At 43.8% G+C, this 27,555-nt stretch overlaps 1 protein-coding gene and 1 long non-coding RNA gene across 5 annotated transcripts; one reads left to right on the top strand and one right to left on the bottom strand.

Annotated features, from left to right (window-relative positions):
* The first annotated feature begins 4,884 nt into the window (after positions 1-4,884).
* PLET1 (placenta expressed transcript 1) lies at positions 4,885-27,541 on the top strand. Of its 4 annotated transcripts, none has more exons than XM_042957881.1 (4): positions 4,885-5,495; positions 10,726-10,927; positions 13,803-13,864; positions 27,297-27,541. In XM_042957881.1, the coding sequence occupies exons 1-4, from the start codon at positions 5,216-5,218 to the stop codon at positions 27,350-27,352; spliced, it is 600 nt and encodes a 199-aa protein (XP_042813815.1). In that variant the 5' UTR covers positions 4,885-5,215; the 3' UTR covers positions 27,353-27,541. The 4 variants fall into 4 exon arrangements, 3 of the variants coding, with proteins under 3 accessions (XP_042813815.1, XP_015397988.2, XP_042813816.1); XM_015542502.2 differs by lacking the exon at positions 27,297-27,541 and adding an exon at positions 15,811-16,208; XM_042957882.1 differs by lacking the exons at positions 4,885-5,495; positions 27,297-27,541 and adding exons at positions 6,000-6,031; positions 15,811-16,208.
* LOC122231037 lies at positions 6,025-15,760 on the bottom strand. Its single transcript, XR_006208145.1, has 3 exons — positions 15,625-15,760; positions 14,365-14,466; positions 6,025-6,145 (listed from the first exon to the last, which is right to left on the bottom strand). It is a non-coding gene; the product is annotated as an uncharacterized LOC122231037 (long non-coding RNA).
* Positions 27,542-27,555: the final 14 nt, after the last annotated feature.

The raw sequence follows: 27,555 nt of genomic DNA, 5'->3' as shown, positions 1-27,555 counted from the left end.
GCCTCTGTGACTCTAAAGTCTCTGCTCTATTCTCCTTGGTGGGAATGCTGCATCCCTCCCACCTCTGACACACCCAGGAGACTAGATCAAAACCAGCCAAGGTGCCTCAGGCTGATGATCCCTGCATTCACCAGTGCGGTTGCTCCTGGGGAATTTTAGGGAAGCTCTCTTTAGACTCTAACCTTAGGAAGACTAGCTTCTCTCTGCTCTCTGAAAGCTCTCCTTTCTAAAGAGACCAATGAGGTATGGAAGTGCCCACCACATTCTATAGCATGAAGTATCAGCATATAAGCTCTGGGCCAACTAGAAACTTTGGGGTACCCAGTACAGTCACAGAACACAGCTTTTCCGACCTTAACAACTAGTCTGACATTCAGTTCCAACCTGGTTTACTTACATCAGCTTCTAAACCCTGGCTATGTAGGGTGAACTCCAGGGATCAGCAATGTCTTGGCATTACCTGGGAGCCTGTTATAAATGAGGAGTCCCAGACCCCTCACCAGACCTACTGAATCAGAAACTGCATGTTAGCAAGATGCTCCGTGTGATCTGAATGCACATTCAAGATAAAAAGAACTGTTCTAGAATCATCTATGGAGCTTTTTAAAAAGTATGAATTTCCAGGAACTAGAATCCAAAATTACAGAGAAAGGGGTGAAGGAATAGTGGGAAGTCCAAATACATGTATTTTTTTTTCAACAAGTTTTCTTGTGGTCTATCCTCAAGAAAACTCAAGTCCCTTCTGGAGGAATCAAAGATCAATTTTGTTTTGTCAACAGCTGTCCCTGTAGCCAACAGCTCCCTCCTCTCTAAAGGCAGTGTTGATGACTTCATACAGGCTCTCTCTTGGGCTGAGCGCCACAATGTACTAAATGAATGGAACAATTCTGCTTGTCAGTTTCCCCGCTCTGCCCCAATCGTCTGCCCTCAATTCACAGGGAGGTTTAGACTACTGTCTCCATATCAACAGCAAAACTCCTATATTTTCTTTTCTCCTGACCCACTACCTTAATCTGGCAGGCAGGTAGGCAGACAGGCAGGAAGGAAGGAAGGACGGAAAGCTGGAAGGAAGAAAGAAAGAGCGGAAAGAAGGGAGAGAACAAATCAACATGTGTTATACACCTACTGTGTACCAGACCCACTCCATCCATCCCCCAAAACAGTTTACATATATTTCTCATTTAACATACATTAAAATATGTAAGATTTGTATTAATGCCCCAATTTTCAGAAATGAAAAATGAAGTTCAGATAGATTAAAACTCTCCCAAAGCCAGGTTCCTAAACAGTATCTAATAATAAAGTTCTGCTGCATTCTTTCTACTATCCCTATCTTGCTTACACATAATATTATATAAATAAATATTTTCACTGAAATCTAAATCACATACCATAAAATTCATTTCACTGGATTTTAGTATATTCACACAATGATGAAACTATCGTAACTAATTCCAGAGTACTTCCATCACCCCAAAAAGAACCCCCAAACCAATTAGCAGTCACTTCTCATTCTCCCTGTTCCTCCCTCCCACCCCTCCCACCATCCACCCCCACCCTGTCCCTGGAAAATACTTTGTCTCTATCAGTTTGCCTATCCTGGATATTTCATATAAGTGCTATCATACAATATGTGGTCTTTTGTGTCTGGCTTCTTTCACTTAGCATAATGTTTTCAACGCTCATCCATGTTGTAGCATTTATCAGTACTTCATTCCCTTTTGTAGTTGAGTAAAATTCCATTGTTGGATATACCTTATTCTTGCATCTATTCAAGAGTAAATGGGCACTTGGGTTGTTTCCCACCTTTTGGCTTTAGGAATAACACTCCTATGAACACTCACGTCCAAGTTTTTGTGTGGACATATGTTCTGAATTCTCTTGAGTACATAACTATGAGTGGAGTTGCTGGGTCATGTAATAGTAACTCTCTGTTTAATTTTTTTGAAGAATTGCCAAACTGTTTTTCCAAATTGACTACATTCCCATCAGCAATGCAGAAGGGTTACAGATTTTCCATATCCTTGCGGACACTCGTTATGTCATTTAGCCATCCCGCTGTCCGTGGAGTGGTATCTCTTTGTGGTTTTATTTGCATTTTCCTAATAACTAATGATGCTGAGCATCTTTTAACATACTCTTTCACTTTTGTGTATATTCTTTGGAGAAAGTACTCATTGCCCATTTTTAAGTTGGGATACTTGTCTTTTTATTGTTGAGTTGTAAGTGTTCTTTATATACTCTGGATACTAGGCCCTTACCAGATAGATGATTTGCAATATTTTCTCCCATTATTTGGATTATCCTTGCACTTTCTTGATAGTGTTCTTTGTAGAATGAAAGCTTTTAGTTTTGATGAAGTCCAATTTACCTATTTTTTCTTTGGTTGCTTATGCTTTAGGCATTATATCTATTAAAGTGTTGCCTAATCCAAGGCCATGAAATGTTATACGTGTTTTTTTTTGGGGGGGGGGGCAGGTTGTATAAACACTTACATTTAGATTTTTTACCCACTTTAAGCTAATTTTTTATATAGTATGAGTTATGGGTTCAGTTTCATTTTTTGCATGTCGATATCCAGTTATTCCATTTGTTGAAAAGACTATTCTTTCCCCCATCAGATTGTCTTGGCACCCTTATCAAAAATCAGTTGATTATAAGTGTATGGGTTTATTTCTGGACTCTCAATTCTTTTCCATTGGTTTATATATGTCTATCCTTATCCCATTATCACATTATCTTGGTAACTATAGCTTAAATACTAAGTTTTGAAATTGTAGGCTGTTTAAGTCCAACTTTGTTGTTATTGTTGTTTTTCCAAGATCATTTTGGCTATTCGGGGTCCTGTGTTATAGTTTTCAGTATAAAAGTCTCACATTTATTTGGTTAAATTTTCCAGTATTTTAATTGAATATCTTCAAGTTAAATGATACTTTCTCTTTCTAGTTAAAATCTATTGTTAAGTGCTTATACTGAAATTTTCATTTCAGTCATACTTTTCCATGGCAGAATTTCTATTTGTTTTCTTTTAAATCATTTTTATGTCTTTAATAATATTATTTATTTGATGAGACATTATTCTCATACTTTCCTTTCACCTTCTAGACATGGTTTCTTTTACTTTTTGAACGTATTTATAATACTTGAGATAACATCTTTGTCTACTAAGTCTAATATATAGGCTTCCTTAAGGACAGTTTTTTTTTTTTTCTGTGCACCGACCAGACTTTCTTGTTCCTTTGTAGGTCTTGTAATCTTTTGTTGAAAACTGGACATTTAAAAAATATAATGTGGTCATTCTGGATATGTGATACCCCTCCCTCCCAGGGTTTGTTGTAGTTTCTGTTGGTATTATTGTTTGTTGCTACTGCTACTTTTGTCTGTTTAGTGACTTTTACAAATTAATTCTGTGAGGTCTATCTTCTTTTTATTATTATTATTTTTTATTTTAGAGAGAGTGAGCAAGCAAGTGGGGGAGAGGGGCAGAGGGAGAGAGAGAAAATCCCAAGTAAGCTCCACAATCAGCAGAGCGGAGCTCAGCCCTACAGAGCCCATGATCCTGGGACCATGACCTGAGCCAAAATCAAGAGTCAAACGCTCAACTGACTGAGCCACCCAGGTGCCCCATCTGTCTTCTTTATCATGTGTGGCCACTGAAGTCTCTGCTCAGTTCACCTGGTGGTCAGCTAATGAAACCTGAGATTTCTGATTTACAGGCAATTTCCAGATAGGTCACATAGTGACAATTCTCTGGAAATGAGACTTTTGGAGCACTCCAAACCCATTCTGCCCTCTTCCACTGGCTGCTAGTTTGCTGGTTTTCATGGCTCCCATAATGGCAAAGCTGTTGGGTTTTTTTTTTTAATGTTTACTTATCTTAGAGAGAGACAGAGACAGAGCATGAATGCGGGATGGGCAGAGAGAGAGGGAGACACAGAATCCGAAGCAGACTCCAGACTCTGAGCTGTCAGCACAGAGCCTGACCTAGGGATTGAACTCATGAACTGTGAGATCATGACCTGAGTTGAAGCTGGAAACTCAACTGACTGAGCCACCGAGGTGTCCCAAAGCTGTTGGTTTCTAAGGCTATTGCAGAGGTGTGGAGAGAGGGGTGGGAATAAGGCAAGCTAAAATGCCACAGTGCTCACTGTGCTTAATGAGATTCTGCCATTTTTCTTAAACAAATGCTCCTCAGATTTTTGCAAGCCTTTGGTCAATTTCTAGAGTTCTGAAAAAATTGATTTTGACCATTTTTGCTGGTGTTCTCATTGCTTTGCTGGAGGAGTAGATTTTTCAGAGGTCCTTGCTCTACCATTCTGTAAGTGCTTCTCTCAAAGAAACATTTATAAATATCACCTTGATTCAATTCTACATTTTTTGGTTTCATTTCTACTCACATAGTACTCTTTCAGAAAATAAATCATAAAAATCAGAGGAGAGATATAAGAAAACATATTTTCTGATTTTTTAGTATTTCCCTTGTGCTATGGTGCTATGGAGGAACATGTCAGGAGCAAGGTGGACCAAAGCTGTTTCTTTCCAGAAAATAAATATAAATCCAAAAGCACGGTCTTCCTAATTCTATGCTAGTCACAAAATGGATGGGGATTGGAGACATGTTCGATAAAGGAAAGCTAGAAAAGGATATGTAATATTCCAAGAAAAGAGAGCTTTTACACCTGGATTCCCTATAGGGAAAAGAGTGGAGCTTCTATTTAATTTTTTTTAATGTTTATTTATTTTTGAGAGAGAGAGAGACAGAGCGTGAGTGGGGGAGGAGCAGAGAGAGAAGGAGACACAGAGTCCAAAGCAGGCTCCAGGCTCTGAGCTGTCAGCATAGAGCCCGACGCTGGGCTTGAACCCACGAACTGGGGGATCATGACCTGAGCCAAAGTCAGACACTTCCCTGACTGAGCCACCCAGGCGCCCGAAGAGTGGAGCTTCTAAATGGGCCAGGTATGTGATGATCACTCCACTCTGGATTTCACTTTGCCAGCACTCAGCCTATTCTCCACAGCTTGTGTCAAATAGCAGACGCCGAGATGAATGAGGTGCAGAACAGAACCGTGATCAGTGCCTTCCCCTTCTTGAGCAAAACTGGAATTGGTAAAGGGTCATGCTGACGAATAGCAGGAGATTCATTCGTGGTGAGATTCTGGGCCGAATTCCAGACACCAGTTCATTTTAGGGAGGAGTGGGAAGGAGATTTGCATTTATGACCTCACGCAGAAGCTCCAACCCCGGAGCATATAAAGAGGTGAGTCGCAGGTATTTCCTAGTACCTGGCCCAGCCGTCTCCAAACCAGTCAAGACCATGGCAGTCCTTGGCTCCACACTGCTGCCACTCGGGCTGTTTCTATGCTTCGGACTGCTGTGTTCTTCTGCCAGCTCTGCAGGTGAAATTGACAAATGCATGTTCTTCAGTGAGGTCACCACCACTGGCCCAGGCATCATGGTCAATTCAGATGTCTATGACAGCAACAGAAACTACACAGGTGAGAAGCCGTTCTCTCTGTCGTCCTTTGCCTTCTATAGGGAGTTCATCAGAACTTCAGAGCACACCCCTCCATTCCTGCGCTCAATCACATAAAACATGTGTCTTTGGCCCAAAGGGAAGTGGGGGCAGAAACAGAAAGAAAGAGAACATGTGATAGAGTTAGCTGGGTGGGGCTGTTTCTGCCTGTTCTCTGCGCAAACCTGAACCAGGGGGCCATGACGTCCCGACACCCAGGTTAACTGAGCCCCAGCAAGAGCTCACCTGAGGCAAATTCTCTGACTTAAAGAAAATGGGCATTTTATTATTTTCAGGGGTAGTATCTGCATCACAGTCTGTAGTCTGTTCACATCCATTTGAGAGAACAATGTCCCTGTGGATGATGGCATGTTGCATGCGAGGAGGCGCTGTTCACCTTCAGTCTGTGGGAGGAAACTCGAGCGAGTTAGGCAGGGACAGTGTTACTCTCCCACCTGGTTCACAAGCAGCCTGAAGCCGAGAGAAGTGAGGTGATGGCTCAGGGTTCCACTGCAGCAAGTAAGTGGCAGAACTGTCTGGCTCCTGAATCTTGGTCTTTCCTTCCCAATCTGATGCTTCTCTTCGAGGTGCCGAGGAACATTCTCCAAATATCCCATTTTGGATCAGCCAAACCTTATAAGTCAAGGCAGGTGCTTTCTAATTACGTTCATAATAACAACACTTAATATGGTGGTTTACAGGTATTCGTGCATTTATTCCTCACAATAACCTGTGAGGCAGATACATACCACAGTCATTCCCATTTCACAGATGAGAAAACAGAGGCAGAGGTGATAGTCACTTGCTCAGGTCACAGAGCTACTTAGATGGTGGCACTGTGATAGAAACCCGAGCAGCCTAGCTTGAGACACCCGGCCCCTAACCACTGCACCATACGCCTCTCACTTACGGTACTGAGCACTGAGACCACTCATTATGTGCTGGGTGCTGTTCCAAGGGTAAATGCTATTGTCTTCCCAGATGAGAACTGTGGCACAGGAGAGTTAAAGTTTTTACCCAAGGTCACAGGAAGGAGCACTGTTAATATCTGAACCCAAGTTAACAGCTGAGATCTGTCCAGCTCCATTCAGCCAGGCTGTCCAGCTTCGGGGACTGCTGTCTCATTACTATGTCATCCTACTATCCTAGAACTCGACCCCAATTTTTCAGGGAGCACCAGGGTGGATATTACACCCATAAACTACAGAGTCCTGACTTCGGCAGGAGAATGACCATGGTCTGCCTTCCCATGCTCATCCTGTCTTGTCCTTTTTCCTTTTTTTTTTTTCCATCGGGATTGTCACTAAGGGCCTCCGTTGTGACTCAGGTCACTGTATCCCACTCCTTCAGACAGTGGGTCCTATCCTACCAAGCCAGGGCAGATAATCTTATAATTCAAGATGAGGACAGGAAGGCATATGTATGACCTTATCTACAGAGAAGGACCTGGGGCAGGTCAGAGAAACAGCTACAAAAGAGATCACAGACCCCGGACTTAAGATAACATATCACAAGGTGAGGGATTCTGCTGCTGAAATCAAAGAAAAAGAAATCTATCTTGTGAAGATGTTGGGGGAGAGACATGTAGCATGGGGGCCTTCTGAAAGTAGGGAAGTAGGAGAAAGAACAGTCAGGAGAGGATCCATGAGACCCCTCGCAGGGGAATACACTGTGTGAGAGGGAAATCAGGCATTTACATAGGTGCTGGGTAGAGCAGGGGGGTGAGGAAGGAGGAGAGGAGCTCCGGTTCACCGAACACCTACTATGTGCCGGGCACTTCTCCAAGTTTCGTCTGACTTCAGCTCAGAACAGAAATGTGCTAAAAGTTCTATGATAAACTGAATCACTATGTGAATGATTTAAGTTGGGAGTCAAAATCCTATGCTCACGGAGATGTGAAGTGTCAGACTCCACACCTAGGATTACACAACAAGCTCTGTGATCTCCTTGTAAGGGTGTCATTGCAGGCCTCCTCTGGGATGTGGGACCTTTGGGGAGACTGGGTACATACATACCCACAAAGGCCAACAGCTTCTCCTTATTTTCATTTTGAATATTTTTTTAATTTCAGGGTTTGTGTCAACATTGGCAGGTCATATATAGACCACATGGCATGTCCCATGGCACAATGGCAGCCTAGGTGTTATCTTAGGAGAGGTTTCCTAGGTTTGTCTTGGTATCAGGGAAAGAAACCTGTGATGCAGTGACAATATTAAGATTTTGCTGTGTAAGCATCGGCCTCCATTTTTCCCTTCAGTGGGCAAGAGGGATGTAACTTGCTTGCCTTTTTCCTGACCCTTCATCTTTAAGGGCACTGTACCACCTTGGGTGCACAACTTTTTAAATCAATCAGTGAGTAGTTATCTGGTACCCTCCAGGTGCCCAGCACTGGACGGGCCAGATACTGACATGGATGAAACCACAGTATCTAGTACAAGCCAGGATGTAGTTAAGGACTCAATTCCATAAATATAAACATAAATGTTTCAGGAGAGAGAGGGAAAGTGGGCTGAACTGGCCAGGAGGTGGGACATAGGCAGGGTCCTGGAGGGTAAGCGGGGATGGAATATGTGATGAGAAGGCAGAATCCCAGATAGGTGGTCAGACAGGAACAAAGGCCAGGGCAGGTGATGGCCGGGTGCATCTGCGGAGCCAGAAGAAGGCTGGCTGCCCTGAGGGCAGGAGGGCAGAAAACACAGTGAGCCAGACTAGGAGGACCATGAAAGCCATGTGCTGGGTCCTATAATCAAGAGAAGTGAAAATATAAAAGCAGAAATGTTTAGATCCTCTAGAAAGAAGGGCACTTGGATGGTTTTGGAGAGTACTGTATCCAGAAGGAAGTGTGTGTGGAATCTGATCTGGCTATGGTCTAAACAGAGAAGGTGGAGGCCAGAAACCCAGATGACAGATGCCTGGGAGGGAAGAAAGGAGGCAGGAAGCCAGAGGGAGAGAGAGAGAGCAAGGAGAAGCAAGAGCACAGGCAAGAGCATGCCCCCAGAACTGACAGACTTGGTGAAATCTACCGGACAGCATCGTAGAGCCCTCCACCCTGCGTATGTCTACAACAGCAGCCAGGTTCTTGCCGGGCAAGTCTGGGCCTGTGGGGTTTGGCTCAGTGCACCACCACCACCAACCCCCCCCCCCCCCCCGCCCCCGTGACTGGCAAAAACAAAGAGAAATGTTTTGTGCTTAAATAAATAAATAAATAACAATGGCCATTCATCCAACACCCATCACGTGTTAAAGTCTTAACACTACTCTCTGTGCTACTCCTAGGAAACTTGTAAGATAAGGTATCTTGATCTCCATGTAACAAGGAGGGATAATATCATTATCCCCAGACGTAGGACCAGCCCTGGGGCCAAGTGGGCATTCAAGAAATATTTGTGGAGTGAGTGATGAACAAGGAAACCGAGGCTGAGAGACGAAATGGCTTGCTCCTAAATGTAAGAGCTACAGTTCTCATCTAGGACTGTCTGACCCTATTGTGCTACAGGCTTGATATTCTATGCTTTGTAAGGAGAAGTCTTTGAATGAATGTGAGTGGCTGACAGGGACCTGGAGAACAGCCCTTTGGCATTGAGAAATTCTTTCAGAAGGGATCTTATTGTTATTTTTTTAATGTTAATATATTTATTTTGAGAGAGAGAGCTAGCTGGGGAGGGGCAGAGAGAGGGAGAGAGAGAATCTGCAGAGAGAGAGAATCTGCTGCAGCACAGAGCCTGACTCGGGGCTCGATCTCACGAACCGCAAGATCATGACCTGAGCTAAAATCCAGAGTCGGGCACTTAACCAACTGAGCCACCCAGGCACCCCTCAGAAGGGATCTTCTGAGGGAGAAAATGGACAGACTGAAACATTCTCTTGAAATTCCCTCTCCACTACCCATCAGGATGCTGGAATCTAGCCTGTGAGTGCACCCCAGGCTAGATCAACACGGAAGACTCACCTGATTGGGGAAGGTCAAGAAACCCTAGGGTTATGTGATAGGTACTGGGGCTCAGAGACCCCATCCCTTCCCTCACACTTGACAATAGAGACCAAGAGGACCAGGAAATGGGCTCTGCTTTGACTTGTCACTAACAGGCCCTTATTTCATGACCGACTTCCCAGGGGGCCCACTTGACCCTTTCTCATGCATCAACCACATCTCTCCCCACTCTCCACTCACCCTGACAGAAGGGGAGAAGAGGCTATCCCCTTCAACTGGCTGATAGGAACCTGGCTCCACAGATTAAGAGCCATCCACGAGCTCACCCCTATTATATAGCAAAACCAGGGCCAGAGTACTGGTCTTCTTTTACCTTTTACTATAAAAAATTCGGAAAACACAAAAATGCACTAGGAAGAAAATAAAAATAATCTATAATCCCACTACCAAGAAATCATACTTAATATCTTTGATTTTATTTTTTTAATTTACATCCAAATTAGTTAGCATGTAGTGCAACAATGATTTCAGGAGTAGATTTCTTAATGCCCGTTACCCATTTAGCCCATCCCCCCACCCACAACCCCTCCAGTAACCCTCAGCTTGTTCTCCATATTTATGAGTCTCTTATGTTTTGTCCCCCTCCCTGTTTTTATATTATTTTTTTCCCTTCCCTTGTGTTCATCTGTTCTGTGTCTTAAAGTCCTCATATGAGTGAAGTCATATGATTTTTGTCTTTCTCTGACTGATACTTTCACTTAGCATAATACCCTCCAGTTCCATCCACGTAGTTGCAAATGGCAAGATTTCATTCTTTTTGATTGCTGAGTAATACTCCATTGTATATATACATACCACATCTTCTTTATCCATTCATCCATTGATGGACATTTGGGCTCTTACCATACTTTGGCTATTGTCGATAGTGCTGCTATAAACATGGGGGTGCATGTGTCCTTTCAAAACAGCACACTTGTATCCCTTGGATAAATGCCTAGTAGTGCAATTGCTGGCTTGTAGGCTAGTTCTATTTTTAGTTTTTTGAGGAACCTCCATACTGTTGTCCAGAGTGACTGCACCAGCTTGCACTCCCGCACCATAGTTAATATCTTATATTTCCTTCCAGACTTTTTTCATCAACTTCCTTTAAAATGGGATTGTATTATATGCACATCCTATTTGTAACTTTCTTTTTGCACACTAAATTTTGATTTCATGACCTTCATCCCCCTGTCACATGCCACAGATGGCGGCTGATTGTTTCCTTGTCATTCCCTCGTAGTATGGGTTCCTGTGAATGCCAATATCAGCTCTGTGGTCCTGCGAGCAGTGGATGAGAACAACACCTCACTAGGCCTCTGGGAAAAAGCAGATGAGCTTTGCAACAGCAGCGCCCTGTATCACCTGGAGAACTTGAATGACAAGCTCTTCACAGCAAACTGGGTATCTCCTAACTCCGAAAACATAACCACAATCGAGCTACAGTAAGAACCTGTCACCGTGTGATTTGCTTTGGGCTTTTATGGGCTTTTTGCAGATGGGGTTTATGCAGCTTTACACTGACCTGAGATGGCTCAAAATGCACCCCAGACACGAAGTGGAGAATTTAGTAGCTGTGCTCTTTTTCTGCCTCACCATTCTGTCCAACATTTTACCTACAGTTCATGCGCACACACACGCACCCCCCTCCCCCCAGGGCAGGCTCAACATAGACAGAAAGATCTGGTTTTGAAGAAATCCAGAGCTAGACAGTGGTTAAAGCAAACCAAGCTAACAAACAAATGAAAACCGAATTTATTCAGGACTGTCGCAACAGAAGAACCTAAGATAGAATAAGGCTCAATTCTGAATACCATGTGGGCAAGTGGGAATTTACAGCCAAGAAGCAGGGTGGGGGGGTTGGGGGGGGGTCACTAAGAAGAATCAACAAGGCCTGTAAGGGGGATTCTGGCTAAACTGACCTAACAGGATTCTTGCAGAAGGCAGGCCAAGGTGAGCAGATATTATCTGGGGTGGTAGAGGAGGAAGAACCAGGTGTTAGGGGTGAAGGGTGAGAGGTAATTGCTCAACTGACTTAGAAGTGTTCTTGCTGAAACCAGATTTTACAAGGAAGTGCACAGATAGGCCTGGGAGAAGGTTTGGAGCCTGACTAAAGTTTGGACAAGCAAAGAATCTTTGCCACTGGGCACATGTTTGCATCAAATTCCAGAGGACCATTTTTTAAAACAGATTCGTTTTGAAAATGGCAAGTGTGATGATCATGTAATAACACTGGCTTCCTAGTGTCACACCGAATGGACACACTCAGATTCCGAGGCGAGGCCAGCCGGTGCTCACATTCCACTTTAACAAAACGACCTTCCTCTCAGCTAGAGATGTTACCCAGGTTACTTTAGGAGCCCACGTTGAGAGGCCCTCACACTTTCAGACTGCCACTCTGTACCAAAAGGGCAGGTCTCACCATGAAGCCATGTACCCGGTCAATAGCCACCAAGTCTCTACAGACACTGATGGTGATGATGCTGTTGAGCCATCCTGCCTTCTCCTGCCATGCCTGGGGCCTGATGGGACATGGCTGGCTCTGGAGAAGTCGTTTTGCCCACGGTGACTTCTGAGAGTGGAAATGCAAGGGAGCTGCTGCATCCCAGCCTCCTGATGACAGCAGTCTCCTAGATGCCAACCAAAGCTAATCAGGGCGATAACTCTGCTTACACGTAATGTCATTAAAGCCTCTACACTCCATGCAACAACAGATGAAAGACCCAACGGTGACCACCTGCCACAGAAACAGCACATCCCCACAGACAGTATGGTCTCCAGACCCCTCCTTGGCCCACGCGGCTGACAAGGGGAGGGACCAGCACATATAATGGGGGTACAGACAGCAGGGAGCTCCACCGCGCTGGGTGGGGCACAAGGAGATGTGAAGAGGCCCCTGCCTCTGGAGCTCCACAATGAGTTCCGGGGAGGCAAGGCCTCTGTAGAAATCATTGCAGAGGGTGAACATCACTTCCTCCAGAAAGCATTCCCTAAACCCCCAGGTCAAGTTCCAGCTCCCTGCTTTTCACCCTCAGAACTTCCACTGCTTCTTCACAACACATAGCACACCTGGGATCCATTACTTAACTCGTCCACTGATTGTTTTACTTTAAAAAAATTGTTTTTAAATGTTTATTTTTGAGAGAAAGAGAGTGCGAGTTGGGGAGGAGCAGGGAGAGGGAGACACAGAATCCGAAGCAGCTCCTGGTTCTGAGTTGTCAGCAAAGAGCCTGATGGGAGGCTCGAACCCATGGACTGTGAGATCATGACCTGAGCCAAAGTCAGATACTAAACCGACTGAGCCACCCAGGCGCTCCTGATTGTTTTGTTTAAAGTCTGTCTCCCTGAAGAGACTGTAAGTGCTACAAGGATTAGAACCATGTCTGTCTCATCCACCACTGTCCCCTCAGCACCAAGCACAGTGATCGGCATGTGGTGCACACTCATTAACTGTTGAATGTATGAACGAGACACTGGGTTGACAGTGAAATCACTGTAATAAGAATAGCATACCAAGGGGGCACCTGGGAGGCTCAGTCAGTTAAGCATCCAACTCTTGGTTTCGGCTCAGGTCATGATCTCACAGTTTGTGGGTTTGAGACCTGTGTGGGGCTGCACGCTGTCAGCATGGAGCCTGCTTGGGATTCTCTCTGTCCCTCTCTCTCTCTCTCTCTGCCCCTCCCCTGCTTGCATTCTCCCTCTCCCTCCCCCTCTCCCTCTCTCTCAAAATAAATAAAAAGCTTAAAAAAAAAAAGAACAACATACCAAGCTGTACAAATCATTTAATGAACATTGAGCACCTACTATGTGTCAGGCATTGCTGACAACAGAACCTGTCCCCATGGAGCTGGCCCTCCTGTGGCAGAAGAGGCTCACAGCAAGGCAATGCAGTCGAGGAGCATGTCTCTCTAATGGAGCTCTGTGTGGGTTAATGACAACAGGGAGAAATGACTTCACAGAGGTTACTATTGAGTATATGGGCAGATGGGACCAGGACGGAGATCACAGGCAGGGCTGGCTTGGACAAAGAGTAGAGGTTCAGAGTGGTTCAAACAAAGAGCAGAGATACATACCAGCTGGTAAGGAGTTCAGGGTGCTGAAATTGGTGGGGTGGGGGATGGACAAGAACTTGGCTGGAGCAAGACCACAGAGGATCTTAGTCAAGACAATATAGACCAGATCAGTATTTAACGATCTGCTGATTATGCTGTAGAGAACACTAAGGTCGGGATCCTCTGGGAAGGAAGAAATGGGAGCAGGACTCATGAATTCCACAGCTGAGGTCCTCACCACGATCTCTTATTGATTTGCCCTCCACAGAGCCTTTGCTATCAATTTCTACAACATGGCTACATTTTCTTCTCTGCAACTAAGAAGAAAAGGTAAGTTCCTCTGTGGCCTATTTACACATCTGGCAGTGATTCAGTCAGCCTGGAAAATTACTTTGTGGGTGTTCTAGAAAGTCTTCTGGTCATGATTGTCCAGATGTCAGTTGAGTCCCCCAACACCTGAGACCTACAGAAGACGGCTCAACCCCTTATCAGATGCCCTCTGGGAAACAAAAGCCATTCCCAACATTTCTGCCAACTCCCAGAGGCCTTTAACTCTCAGTCACCTGTGGCTCCAGACTACTGCTTCCTCAGGAGCCATTATGTCTAATACTACATAGGTGGATATGAAAGTCAGCTCTTTCTTTAATTTCCACAAAGAATTCCCACTCACACAAAGTCTTCATATGTATAGCAGACTCTAACCAAGGAGCTGAAGGGAAGAGGGGGAGATTTGCATAAAGAAGGGTTGATAGTGTAGAAATACTCATACTTTCCTTCATTCTCAGAGTGGCCTCTGGCCACCACCACTACCACCAGAGATTTACACTGACCTTTCACAGGCTGTCATCTCCAACTTCAAACCATCCTGGAGCTCCTGGTCCTTCTCCTCCCTTCTCTGTCCTCTTCCTTCTCTCCTACCTCCTTCTATGGAGCTAAAACAAATTCGAGACACTGAGGTCCAAGAAAGATAGGTAACTTGCCCAAAGCCACACAGAAAGCAAATGGCAAAACTAGGACACATAGTCCACATCTTATACTTTTTTCCACTTTTCTTAGACTTACATCAAAACTAGAAAGACAACATTTTACTACTAATGAAGTTTTAAAATGCAAAGCTCAACCAAGAACAATAAATATTAGTCTTTCTCAATGTCCAGATAACAAGTCTTCTTTGGGAGCCCCCCAACATGCAGTATGATGCCCATTTTCCTGCTGACTGTACATTGCAAATGTGGTCACAAGGGATATCTGTTTTCAGCAAGAGATTTTAAAGTGATTCTGCCTAAGGAAACTATTACATGAATGCCTTCATGGCTTCCTTTGATGCTCCCCCTCTGTGGAAAGACCAGGGTATTATTTTCTTCCTGAAGGGTATTTTCTAGATGAACACTCATGTAAATGCTAAGAAAGAAAGAAAAAATGTGTGTTTCTAATCAGGATTCCTTCAAGTAGTTGTGTTCAGACTTTGTGGCTCAGTGGGATACTAGAGAAACATTTACCCTGGAGAAACACTAAATGAGATAAGACAAGGCCTCCTAACTGGAAGACACCCTCCCGCTGGGGACAGTGCTTGGGCCCGAGCAAATCACAGGATTCCTCCCTTCTTATTCTTCTATATAGTCCTCTTTGATCCATAGACCCCTGGAGGCATCATTATAATACTCCAGGTTTTCCAGGATTGGACTACCCCCAGGGCCTGGTTCTCTCTGCTTCTCTGCAAGGCAACCTCAGAGAACCCATGGATGGTCAGACCCCCACATCTGAGAATGACCAGTGCCTCTGAAACCACAGAAAGAGATTCAGGGGTTTGTACAGGGCCTCTTTGCACTTGCTTTAGGGCAGGGGTAGCCATCCTCAGGTCTGAATGATTATCTATTCTTACAAGCTTTACATGCAACCTTTGAAATTAGTAGGAAAAAAAAGAAAATTATGCCATTCTGGATGATATTTGCACTGATTGATCTAATATAACATTAAGGACATAAAGACATAGGAGGACAGACTACCCACCCAACAACAAATTCAGTAGTTGTATAAATTCCTTCCCATTTAGGATTGTGTAGACCTTAAGGGTAGAGAATCTTTCTTACTTGCATTTTGTTCCTTGACATTCTGTACCCCCTACTTTTTCCTCATCCTCTACAAATACTTGGTAACTGAGAAGGGTCTACTGAAATTTGCTCCAGCGTTCCATCAGATTAGCCTCCTTTCTCTACTGCCCACCACCACCTCCCCCCAACAAAGAGATTGTGATGCTATTGTTTGTTTGTTTCCAGAGATGACCACCTCCCAGATATCCACAACCAGGACAACCCCAAGCCCAAACCCAATGACAGGACACATCTCCACAACCAGGACAACCCCAAGCCCAAACCCAATGACAGGACACATCTCCACAACCAGGACAACCCCAAGGCCAAGCCCAATGACAAGACATATCTCCACAACCAGGACAACCCCACGTCTGACTCCAAGGACAACCAGCTTGGCCAACAAAACCTTCCTCTGCCCCATCACAAGTGCCATTCAGATCCTGATAGTCTTTCTCACCAGCAAACTCCTCTCCTAGAAGGAAGCTAGGAAAATAATTATTCCTGCCTCCTCTGCATCTCCTACATTGAGTTCCAAGCCAGGGCTCTGACAGGTGTGCAAATGAAGACTTTACATTCTCAAATGGACAACTCTACTGCCACTGCTTTGGACAAAAAAACAGAGACTTGGGATCACTTGGTGGAGGGTAGCTAGTTCACTCACTGGTGGACGTGTAGCACACAGATGTTCAACTGGATCTCTCAGGACACAAATTAGGGGTTTTTGTGGTTTTTGGTTGTTGTTGTTGTTACCTACTTAGACCTGGTCTGGGTGTAACCTGGAATTCTGGCTTTCGATTTCACATGCTGACAGCCAATTCCATGACCAACGTAAACTTTTGTTCGCTGCCAAATGATTTCTCCACGCCCCAGTCTCTGTGGGAAAAAACCTTTCCTCACTTTCAAGATGATCTCAGATTTCTGACCAAACCCACTCAGGTTACACAGAGGTTCTATGTCTCATGTCACTCAACAAGGAAAGGAGAAAGGAACAGCCCTGATGCTATTGGCCACACCAGTAGCATGTGAAGGGCTAGAAAAAAGGAATGTACCAAGTCTGAGCAACCTAGAATGGGGAATTACTATGGTATAAAATACATTATCTTTTTGTCATACCAAATAAGCTATATTTCAAACAAGAATAATGAATGTGTTAAATCCAAATACAAGTCTTTAGTGAGTGGTAACTCTAAAAGTACAAAATACTATCTGATTTTACTCATGTATGTGAACATTAAAAAAAAAAAAATTAACAGAACAGTAGGAGTGTCTATGTTTTCAAAGACAGATCCAAGGGTAAAATTTTCCCAAGTTTATTTTCCTCAAGTTACAAACTGGTCATTTTTCCCCTAATGGTAATTTCCACTAAGAAAAGGGCAAAATATTTACAGTATTCATAACACAATGTAAAACCAAAAGAAAGCATAGGGTTTCCCATAGTACCCTGATGATAAGCAACAAAGTTTACTTTTAATAATTATCCTAAATTCCAAGATGCCAACATCCAGCACCTAGCCTTCCTTGGGGACAGCTTCTGTCAATTTCTTCCTCTTCCCTGAGAATAGGCCATACTTTCCTACTTGTAGGTTTTTAACTTTTGTTGAGATCTGGACGTGGTGAAGGTTATAACGCAGTGACTCTGGAAATCAGACTCCCCTGCCCCTCCCAGGGCATGCTGCTGCTTGTTGAGAGCCTCCGTCCATCTGTTGAGGGATCTCTCAACTCCTCTGGGCAGACTCCACTCTTTTACTTGTTTAATTTTTTTAAATGTTTATTTATTTATTTATTGAGAGTCAGAGGGGGGAGGGGGAGAAAGCCAGGAAGGGGCAGGGAGAGAGAGGGAGAGAAAGAAATCCCAAGCAGGCTATTAGGCTGTCTGTGCTGTTGGTGCAGAGCCCGACATGAGGCTTGAACCCACGAACTATGAGATCATGACCTGAGCCAAAGTCAAGAGTCAGATGCTAACTGACTGAGCCACCCATGCGCCCCGCAGACTGTGCTCTTTGTTGAGTGTGGTCACTGACATCTCTGCTATATTATCTCAGCAGTCAACTAGTGACCTCATAGATTTTCTTACATGTCAAAATTTAGCAGCCTCTTTCTTCATTAAGCATTCCTCTAATAGCTGGAAGTTTTTTTTTATATTAGATCCTAGAGTTTGTAGAGAAAGTTCACTGACAGTTTTTGCCAGCAGAATGGTTTCTGCAGTGGACCGACCAATTCCTGGAGCTCCCCATTCTGCCATTTTCTGTGACATCACTGGGTAGCCACCATTAGTATACGCCAGGCGCTGTGCTAAAGCCCTTTAAAAGTATCATCGCAGTTAATCGTCACAAGAACCCTATGAGACAGAGCTGTTTTACAGATAAGGACACTCGGGAGGAGAGAGAGAAATAATTTGCCCAAAGTCACTCACTAAATAAGTAATGAAGCTTGGTTTCTACCATTTTGGAGCCTGCACCATTAACAAGGACACTCAAAGGGTCCCCTGTGCGGCTTCTACATGACCTGGCATCCTCCAGGGCACCTGGCTCCCCAGGGTCATATGACAAGAAGAGGGTATGGAAGGTATGTGTGTCTCTCAGGGACACAAGCAGGCTGTGTGTTCCCACAGTCCTCCACACCCCACTCTCTGCTGCCACCTGTAAGATAAACTGCGATGACCCAAGACCCAACAAGTTTCATATATACCTGTCGTGGGCCAGCCTGGCCTCATCTCAGGTTCGGTGTGGAAGGTGTGACAACAACTGGAGGCTCAGCAAAAATATTCTCTTGAGTTGGAAAACTTTTAGACTCGAAGAAGTCTGGGAAGAGCTGAACTCTGACACACAACACAGAGGTAGCTGTGCGAGAGCACTGGGTTCGGAGGCAGGAAGCCTGTTAAATTCTAGTCCGGCTACTAAGTAAAAAAGTGACCTTACATAAGTGGCTTTACCCTCGTTTGCTTCGGTTTGCATCTGTTACACACAGGGTTGCCCAGGTGGTATCTGAGCCTTCTTGCAGGCAGGTCTCCATTTTGATTTCTCTGTCACATCCAGACCTAGTTCTAAGGGTCTAGTTGGAGATGGTAAGTCGGTGCTAAGTCAGTGATGCTTTATGCCACGTCTGACTGATTGGCAGACACTGCTGGGAGCACTGTTGAGGAGGATTCTGAAGCAAAAGCCAGGCTCAGAAATAGTGTTATATTCAACAAGTATTATCTTCCTTGGGCTCAGGAGGCAGGACTGAGTGTCAGGGGACCCAGGTATCTGCCGTCCTTAGTCCCTAAAGTGAATCCAGTGAGTGGCTACAGAACAAGAGTAAAGGGATGATCAAGTACGTACATTCAGTCTAGGAACAGCTAACTCTGATGGTCACTACCAGGGAGGTGACTCACACAAGGAAAACAAAGGCATACAGGCAACTCCAAGGAAGCCAACAGGTGGCACCTCAAGCAGAGAATAAAGAGGTGAACAAAAGATCGACTGTTTTCACTCCCACACTCACTTGCCCAACCTTGTTCTTCCACTTTTATGTTTTCTTGTTTGCGGCTTCGTGTTTTGTGAACTCGATGCATTCTTTTTTTTTTAAGTTGTTTTTAATGCTTATTTATTTTTGAGAGAGAGAGAGAGAGTGTGTGGGCAGGGGAGGGGCAGAGAGAGAGGGAGACACAGAACCCGAAGCAGGCTCCAGGCACCCAGCTGTCAGCACAGAGCCCAACGCGGGGCTGGAACTCACAGACCTCAAGATCATGACCTGAGTTGAAGTCGGATGCTTAACTGACTGAGCCACCTAGGCACCCCTCAAAGCATTCTTATCCTGTGTTAGAAGCAGCAACTGACTACCCATTTAAGGGAAGTGATCATCCATTCTGAGGAAGTAGGTGAGAAAACTGCTATCTTCCAAATCCCATTACCTCGAAGACACTCATTCACACACCAGAAAAAGTCCTGAGCCTGGTCAGTGGTCCAGGTATCACAGCAACTATTCAGAGCGGGAAGAAAATTCAGAACAGGCAGAACATTGAGATATTACTTTATTATCTATCAACCTCCACGTTACTTTTTAAAATAAATGTTTAAAATATTCATAATTAAGTGAAACATTTTTATTTCACACGAGAGGTAGTTCAGCAATTGTCTTAAAGCCTAATTTCTGAGACCAGACTGCCTGGGTTCAATTTCATTTAATTTTACCCCTTGTTAGTTGTGGGGCCCTGTACAAGTTACTCACCTTCTATGTGACTCAGTTTCTTCATCTGTTAAAATAGGGTGAAATACAGTAGCTACCCATAAGCTGTTGTGGAGATTAAATCAGTTAACATATACAAAGCATTTGGAACAGTACCTGGTACAAAGTAAGCACTATATAATTATTTAATGCCTAGAAAAAGCATTACAAATGATACATTGATGTACAAGAAAGCCAAGTATTATTCCAATATAAATTTGTACAAATAAAATGGTACCTATAACAAGGACTAAAAGTACTAATTTGTAATTCTTATAAGAAATGGCCAATGTCTGACTTCCCACAATCTTTCTCCCTCCGGCCCCACCTTCACCTTCATGCTTCAAGCTTCTAAGTGAAATGTCTCCTAGCACACTGGGTCAGCTCCTTTCTTCTAGAGAAACTAAACAATGGGTGAGGAGTTGAATTATTCCACATAATAAAGAGTTAGGAGGGAAGGTGAGAAGAAAAAGCAAGAGTATCATAAGGATTGGCACAGAAAGGAGCTTCTGGAGGCTGAACGGAGAGGCCAAGGGATTTCCCAACAACTGCTCTTGGTTACAAACCATTTCTGTCTTAATGTCCTTCCAGAGATACAAATGAAAATTAGAGGGGCACCTGGGTGGCTCAGTCGGTTAAGCGTCTGACTTCAGCTCAGTTCATGATCTCGCAGTCCCTGAGTTCAAGCCCCACGTCAGGCTCTGTGCTGACAGCTCGGAGCCTGGAGCCTGCTTCAGATTCTGTGTCTCCCTCTCTCTCTGTCCCTCCCCTGCTCACACTCTGTCTGTCTCTCTCTCAAAAATAAATAAACATTAAAGAAAAAAAAGTGAAAATTAGAATTATTTTACTTCTGATAGCTGGGCTATATTTCTTTGACTTTGGACCAGCAGTGAAACTGGGACATATGGACTCACCCTGCACCCAGCCCTGCTTTTATGTAAGTTGTATCTATGTATATAGATAGAATGAGGTTAAATATATATACCTGGTAGAAATAGGAAATAATTTAACATATGCAAAAACTACACATTTATCTATGCATATGCATATAACCTGTATATAAAAATAATTTCAGACTCAGATGCTGAGTCCAACAAACTCAAAAAGCATTTGGCTAAATTAACAAAATATGTAGACAGAGCACATTTAAAAACCTTGGGAAATTTTTTGAATAGTTATTTTAATTATGTTTTTCTTTCTTTTTTGTTTTTTTAAGACAAACAAACCTAGGTTCAAATCCTAGCTCCTTCACTTAATGAGTGACTCTGAACAAGAGTCACTTAATCTCCTTAGATCCCAGATCTCTCACAGTGAATTAGAGCTGAGCTGACTCATGCCTCGAAGGGCCACCAGTGATGGAGATGCTGGACACATAGCGGTAGGCATGATGTTAATTCACAATAAGTCAACACATGCCAAGAACCTTAAGTTAGTTAACTACCCCATCTCAAATGAGGGTAGAAAACATTATATGCCATAATCTGGTCAGGTTGCATTTGTTTCCTCTTCTAAACACAGTTTTCTCCTTCAAGAATAGAGCCTTCAGGGGTGCCTGGGTGGCTCAGTCGGTTAAGTGTCTGACTTTGGCTCAGGTCATAATCTCACAGTTTGTGAGTTCGAGCCCCACATCAGGCTCTGTGCTGACAGCTTGGAGCCTGGAGCCTGCTTCTGATTCTGTGTCTCCTCCTCTCTCTGCCTCTTCCCTGCTCAAGCTCTGTCTCTCTCTCTCTCTCAATAATAAATAAACGTTAAAAAAAATTTAAAAGAAAAATGGAGCCTTCAGATCATGATCTCAGGGTTATGAGATAGAGCTCTGCGTTGGGCTCTGTGCTGACAGCACGGAGCCTGCTTGGGATTCTCTCTCTCTGCCCCTCCCCTGCCCAAAATAAATAAACTTAAAAAAAAAAACCAGAAGAATGGTGGGAAACCTGGGTGGCTCAGTCAGTTAAGCGTCTGACCCTTGGTTTCTGCTCAGGTCATGATCTCACATTACATGAGTTTGAGCCCAGCATCGGGCTCTGCACAGACAGTGCAGAGACTGCTTGGGATTCTCTCTCTCCACCTCTCTCTCTCTCTCTCTCTCTCTCTCTCTCTCTCTGCCTCTCCCCCACTAGCTCTCTCAAAATAAATAAATAAACTTAAAAGAAAAAAAAGAATGGAGCCTTAACTTTCTCCCTAGTACTCTGGGAATTACTCAAAGTTATTATGGCAACAAAACTGGGCCCTTGTTTGCTAAAAAACAGGTAATTGCCTCAGTGTTGCCACAGATCTATTAAGTTCTGTGCTCTACAAAAAACCCTGTTCTTAGGAGCCAAACACATGGAAAGATAAGAGGCATTCTTTGCAATACCAACTGAGGCTCTCTCCGCCTGGGGCAAACCTACTCTCCAAAAGCTGGGACAATGACTACCCACCAATCTTGAATTTATTATAAAGGGAGCACTTGTCGGTGCACACCTGTATAAGGGCTGCTACCCAATAATGGTGTGGTCGTGAAGACAGCAGTTTATTAAAAGATCCTTCATTGGCGTGGTCTAGCTTGTCTTTACTTAAAAGAGTAGTCAAGGACTAAAACAAAATTGACCCACAAAAGGAAACAGAAAATTTCCAGGAAGATAAAATTTGCCATATAAATAGGTTTTGACAAATACTTAGGGGATCTGATTTTATTCTGTGATGGTTGTTCTCTGAGATGAAACACATAAAGAGTAACACCTATCTGAAGTATACTCGCAAAGTTTGATATTAAATCTCAAAGTTTTTACCAAACCAGGTTCCACTATTTCTGTAGAGATGGCAGGCATGTTCACTCATTCAATGACTAATTATTCAGCACCTGCTGGGTAGTGGGCACTAGGTTAGGTCCTGGGGAAACACGAATAATAACACAACGGCGCTCTGGCTTTCATGAAGCCAACATCCCCGTGATTGGGAAAGACAGTAAACTAGTAAGCAAAATAAATGAGACAAAAGGAAATATAGATAAAAGTTTTGACACTGCAAGAAAGGGGAGTGTGTAGGTATTATAATAGAAAATAGCAGAGGATTTCTGCCTACACAGGGTAATCAAGGAAGGCTTTTTTAAATGGGGGTACATCTAGGCTGGGGTCTGGAGAATGATGGGTTTTATGAAGAGGTAAGGGGGTGGGGGTAAGGGGCAGCATTCCAGGCAGAAGGGCAGAAAATACAAAGATCTGGAGGCTGGAATGAAACTGGAGTGCTTTAGGACTTGAGAAAAGGTCAATGTGGCAATGTGACAGCTGGAGGTTGGGGATATGCAGTGGCTACATCATACGGAGCATAAAGTTTGGATTATATTTTAAAATTAAAAAGGAAGCTTTCAAGGGGTGACACGAGAGAGGGGAAGAAGTAACAAAGGAGTATGGAAGAGAACCAAAGTGGAACCAGGAGGCCAGCGAAGAGGCCAAGTCAATAATCTAGGCAAGAAATGGCAGCGGTTTGGACTGGGGTCAGTGGCACTGGAAATGGAGAGACCAAAATCACTGCACATTTTAGAGGAAGAACTGACAGAGCTTTCTGACAGATTACAAGTAAGAGATAGGAATCCAGGACAACTCCCAGATTTCTGGCTTGAAAAATGAATGGATGGTATCGGCATTTTTAGGGAAGACTGGTGGAAGAATAAATTCTGAAGGAGGAATCAGAAGTTCACTTTTGGAAAATGGTGAACTTTGAGATGCCCGTGAGACACCCATCCATGGTTCCATCTGCAGGCAAATAAAACTCCAAAAGGTAAAAGGCAACACTAGCCCTTCTATTTCTTCAGGTTGTCATCAGTCACAGGGCTCGTATTTACTAAGATATTTATGAAAAATGAAAAAATGTTTTTAAACTGAGTTCACTTATAATAAATTGGGAGTTTTCACTAATAAACTGGCTGGCCAAAGCTGACCTTGGGCTGATGTACAGAGAACTTGTTTCTTGGGCATCTTTAAGAATGTAAGCCTGGGATGGTGTTTCTTTAGCTGACAACCAGAAGACAAAACAGGGCAGTATGTTAATTCTTTATTTTCTTTTATTTTTTATTGTTTATTTATTTTGAGAGAGAAAGCGCGAGTGTGTGCACACACAAGCTGGGTAGGGGCAGACAGAGGAGAGACAGAATCCCAAGCAGGCACCACACCATCAGAGCAAAGCCCGATGTGGGGCTCAAGCCCACGAACTGTGAGATCATGACCCAAGCCAAGATCAAGAGTCGGATGTTTAACCGTGTGAGCCTCCCAGGCGCCCCTAATTCTTTTCGTAATGGTTAATACTCCCATCTTGACGGTGACAGAATGCAGTGGGGGCAGGTGGTTGGCTTCTGAAGGAAGCAAACCAACTGACAAGCTGCGTGAAAGCCTCACTGCTGCTCCGAAAACCCTTGCGGTGCACGAACCACACTCCCTCACTTTTCTTTTGTGGTGATAGCAGTTCTCTCTGCAGCTATGTGGAGACTGCGTTTGTCTGGGACATTCTCCAAAAGTGTCTTGCAACAGAATCTTGCTATAAAGTTAAATTGTGTGAAACTAACAATGATTTTTCTGTGTGCAAGGGAGGCTAGAAATATCCCAGACATAACAAAAGCAAAATGAGCACAATCTGTTTCCCGTCTTTAAAATAATTCTATTTCCAAGAGGAATGTACAAGTTTGGAGTTTAAAAAAACAAAACGGACACTTACCATAGATCTAGTCTATTAGTGGCCTCATATGCACAACTGATCATATTCTGGCCATTTTTACAACCCATTGGTGGCGACTGCGTCCATTCAGGCAACACAAATGATAGCTGAGTTCTGGTCATTCTGTTCATAGCGATATGGTCAATGTAACTTTTCTCAACATCTCACTTTAGAGTTGGTTTTAATTTTAAAGTGCTTCAAAGAGCTTTATATGGGGGTGCCTGGGTGACTCAGTTGGTTAAGCATCCAACTTCAGCTCAGGTCATGATCTCACGGTTTGTGAGTTCAAGCCCCACGTGGGGCTCTATGCTGACAGCTGGGAGCCTGGAGCCTGCTTCAGGCAGATAGGTCACCAGCCCACTACCCCTGCAGGATGGTCACACAGATTCTGTGTCTCCCTCTCTCTGCCCCTCCCACCACACACCCTCTATCTCTATCTCAAAATAAATGAACATGAAAAAAATATTTTTTAATTAAAAAAATAAAGGCATTTATATGTATCTACCCACAAAACCCACGAGTTCCACTGGAAACAACCACTGCTGATACTCACTCCTGCAAAAGGAAATGTGCTTTATTCCCCTGCCGTCAAAAAGAGCATGACAGACAGCCCCTGCCTAGCTCCCCAGCCTCCTTTCCTGCTCTCCTCCTCGTCATACTTCACACACTAGAACGTACATGGAGTCCTCTCCCTCCAGTGTGGTGTGGATTTAGTGACTTGCTGTTAAGTAACAGAATCTAGAAATGTGACTTGCTTACCAGACTGGGACCCCCACTGTGCTGGTGAGAGTGCTCACTGGCGGCACACCCCTCCCTGCCCTCTGGCCTGCTCGTGCTGAGGAAGCAAGCTGCTCTATGCAGGCGCCCCCATGGCAGGCAAGGGAGGAAGGAGCTGAGGCCTCACACCAACAGCCCCGTGACCGTGAGCGAGTGAGCCAGAAGCCGACCCTTCCTAATCCATCCCCGAGATGACTGCAGCCTGTGAGTGACCCTGGGCCAGAGGTCCCAGGGGAGCCACCTCCAGATTTCTGGCACATTCAAACTGTGAGATAATCATGTTTTGAACCCTTCTGTGGGGTAATCTGTTATGTTACAGTAGATAACTAGCCCACTCCCCCTGCCGGGTGGTCACAAAGATAACGTGAGGTAAATAGAAAGGGTTCAGCACAATGCCTGAGGCCACAGGAGGCAGTGCACCACCTTAGCTCTACCCTCCCTCCCTGTCACTCCATCCCTCCTGCTCCACGAGCATCTGGCCACCATCACCTCCCGTCTGGATCCCCACAAATGCTCTGCAACTGGTTTCCCTTGCTTCCCTGTGTCGAGCTGGTGATTCTCCTTAAAAAGCAGAGAAACTTCAACAGCTCCCTATTGCTCAAAGGACAGAAACCAAATGGATATTCAAGGCCCGCAGACTGTCCCCATTCTGTATTTCCAAGCTAGCTACCCATTACACACTCACACTTCATTACTATTCTATTTAAGATCAATCTATTCACTTCATCCCAAATACACTTTGTCCATTCCCACCACGAGTGGATGTGTGCCCCTTCAGTACGTGTTCCTGCTTTTCTCTGGATTCCAAAGGCCACCCTCCTACCCTATCACTTTCACTACCATTCAGGACTGACCTCCCTAAGCTTTTCCAAATGTCACCACCCCAGAATAATCTTCTTCTTTCTCTTAATTTATTATGTACTTCTTTGGTATTTAAAATCACAGAGATATAAAATCTGAGAACAGGCAGAAGCAACTTCAGAAAGCCTCAGGTCGAATCATTCATGTTATGGGCAAAGAATCTGAGGCTCTGAGATGAGAGGGACACAGCTGAATAGTGGCAGCACAAGGGCCAGGATTCAAGCCTCAAAACTCTCGTGTTATTCAATTCTAGAAACATTTACCAAGGGGCCGTTATATATAAGGTACTACAAAATTTCAACAGTTCCTACCAATCTGCCATTCATTTATTTAATCAAACAAAAATTACTGAGTGCTATTTACTAGATACTCTGCTTCGAATAAAGACTTTGTCCACAAGGAATTCAGGGCGGTGAAAAATGCAAAAAGGTAAAGCAACAATTACAAAACAGCTTGATAAGGTCTCTGACAGCAGGTTCTAGGGAGACAGAAGAAAACCACCTATATACTATCTTTGGTCCTGCCCTCATTCACTCACCCATTCAGTGTGATAGACAGTCAGACAGACAGACTTCTCGCTTTCCTAAGGAAAGTAAGTAGAAAAAAAAAGGTTCTCTTGAAGCAACTTATGAACGACAAACCCCTGCCATGTCTACCCTACTATGAAAAGTAATGTTTTTCTAATATGATATCAGATCTATAAAATTAGATTTATTAAAAAAAAAAACTTGAAATATACATACATTATTCCATTACCCTGTTTTTAGAGTCTGTGTTCAGGAGTCAGACAGACCCTGAGTGTCAGACATTCAGTCTGCTGTTTATTTGCTGAGTGATCTTAGGCAAGCAAACTCACTGAAATTTAATTTTCTCATCTGTAAAATGGGAATAATACCCACTTTTCATGGTATTTGTGGAAATTAAAATCCTGTCTTTTAAATAATCAATACAGAATATACAAGTATAAGTAACAAAAATTGTGCTTGATAACTAAAACACATTCAAATATCATTAAATGGGCATGGCATTACTATCAAAATTTATCAAAATATCCTTTAGTTACTAACTGTCCAAAACAAAAGGGTACCTCTCTGAAAATTTTTCTAGTAGTCACTGCACAAGTTTTTTTCTACTATTTCCAGGTAGCAACATTCTGAGAATCCATTGTGTGCTAGTTGCTATGTGGAGAGTGAAATAAAACCCTACATTTAAGAAGTTTAGAATACAAATGAGAACACTTCTTTGTGCGAAGCAAGCAAATCCTTTCTTGCGGATTTAGTCATGAAGAAAAGATACCAGGTGCCAAGAATATAGTTCAACTGAAGCAGGTAAGTTTAATGTTAAGAACAAAATGGGATCCATTAGGAAAAACTATATGTAAGAGATGAGTTACAGTGTAAG

This window comes from Panthera tigris, chromosome D1, assembly GCF_018350195.1.
Source record: "Panthera tigris isolate Pti1 chromosome D1, P.tigris_Pti1_mat1.1, whole genome shotgun sequence".
Lineage (NCBI taxonomy): Eukaryota > Metazoa > Chordata > Mammalia > Carnivora > Felidae > Panthera > Panthera tigris.
The sequence above is the reverse complement of the archived record's forward strand: the minus strand, read 5'-3'. Positions and strand labels throughout refer to the sequence as shown.

What these genes read in the sequence shown, in the direction of transcription:
- PLET1 (XM_015542502.2), top strand. Translation starts at nt 5,216, where the DNA reads ATGACCTCACGCAGAAGCTCCAACCCCGGAGCATATAAAGAGGTGAGT. An exon ending in ATAACCACAATCGAGCTACA is followed by an intron (nt 10,928 to 13,802) that starts GTAAGAACCTGT and finishes TGCCCTCCACAG; the next exon opens with AGCCTTTGCTATCAATTTCT. An exon ending in TCTGCAACTAAGAAGAAAAG is followed by an intron (nt 13,865 to 15,810) that starts GTAAGTTCCTCT and finishes GTTTGTTTCCAG; the next exon opens with AGATGACCACCTCCCAGATA.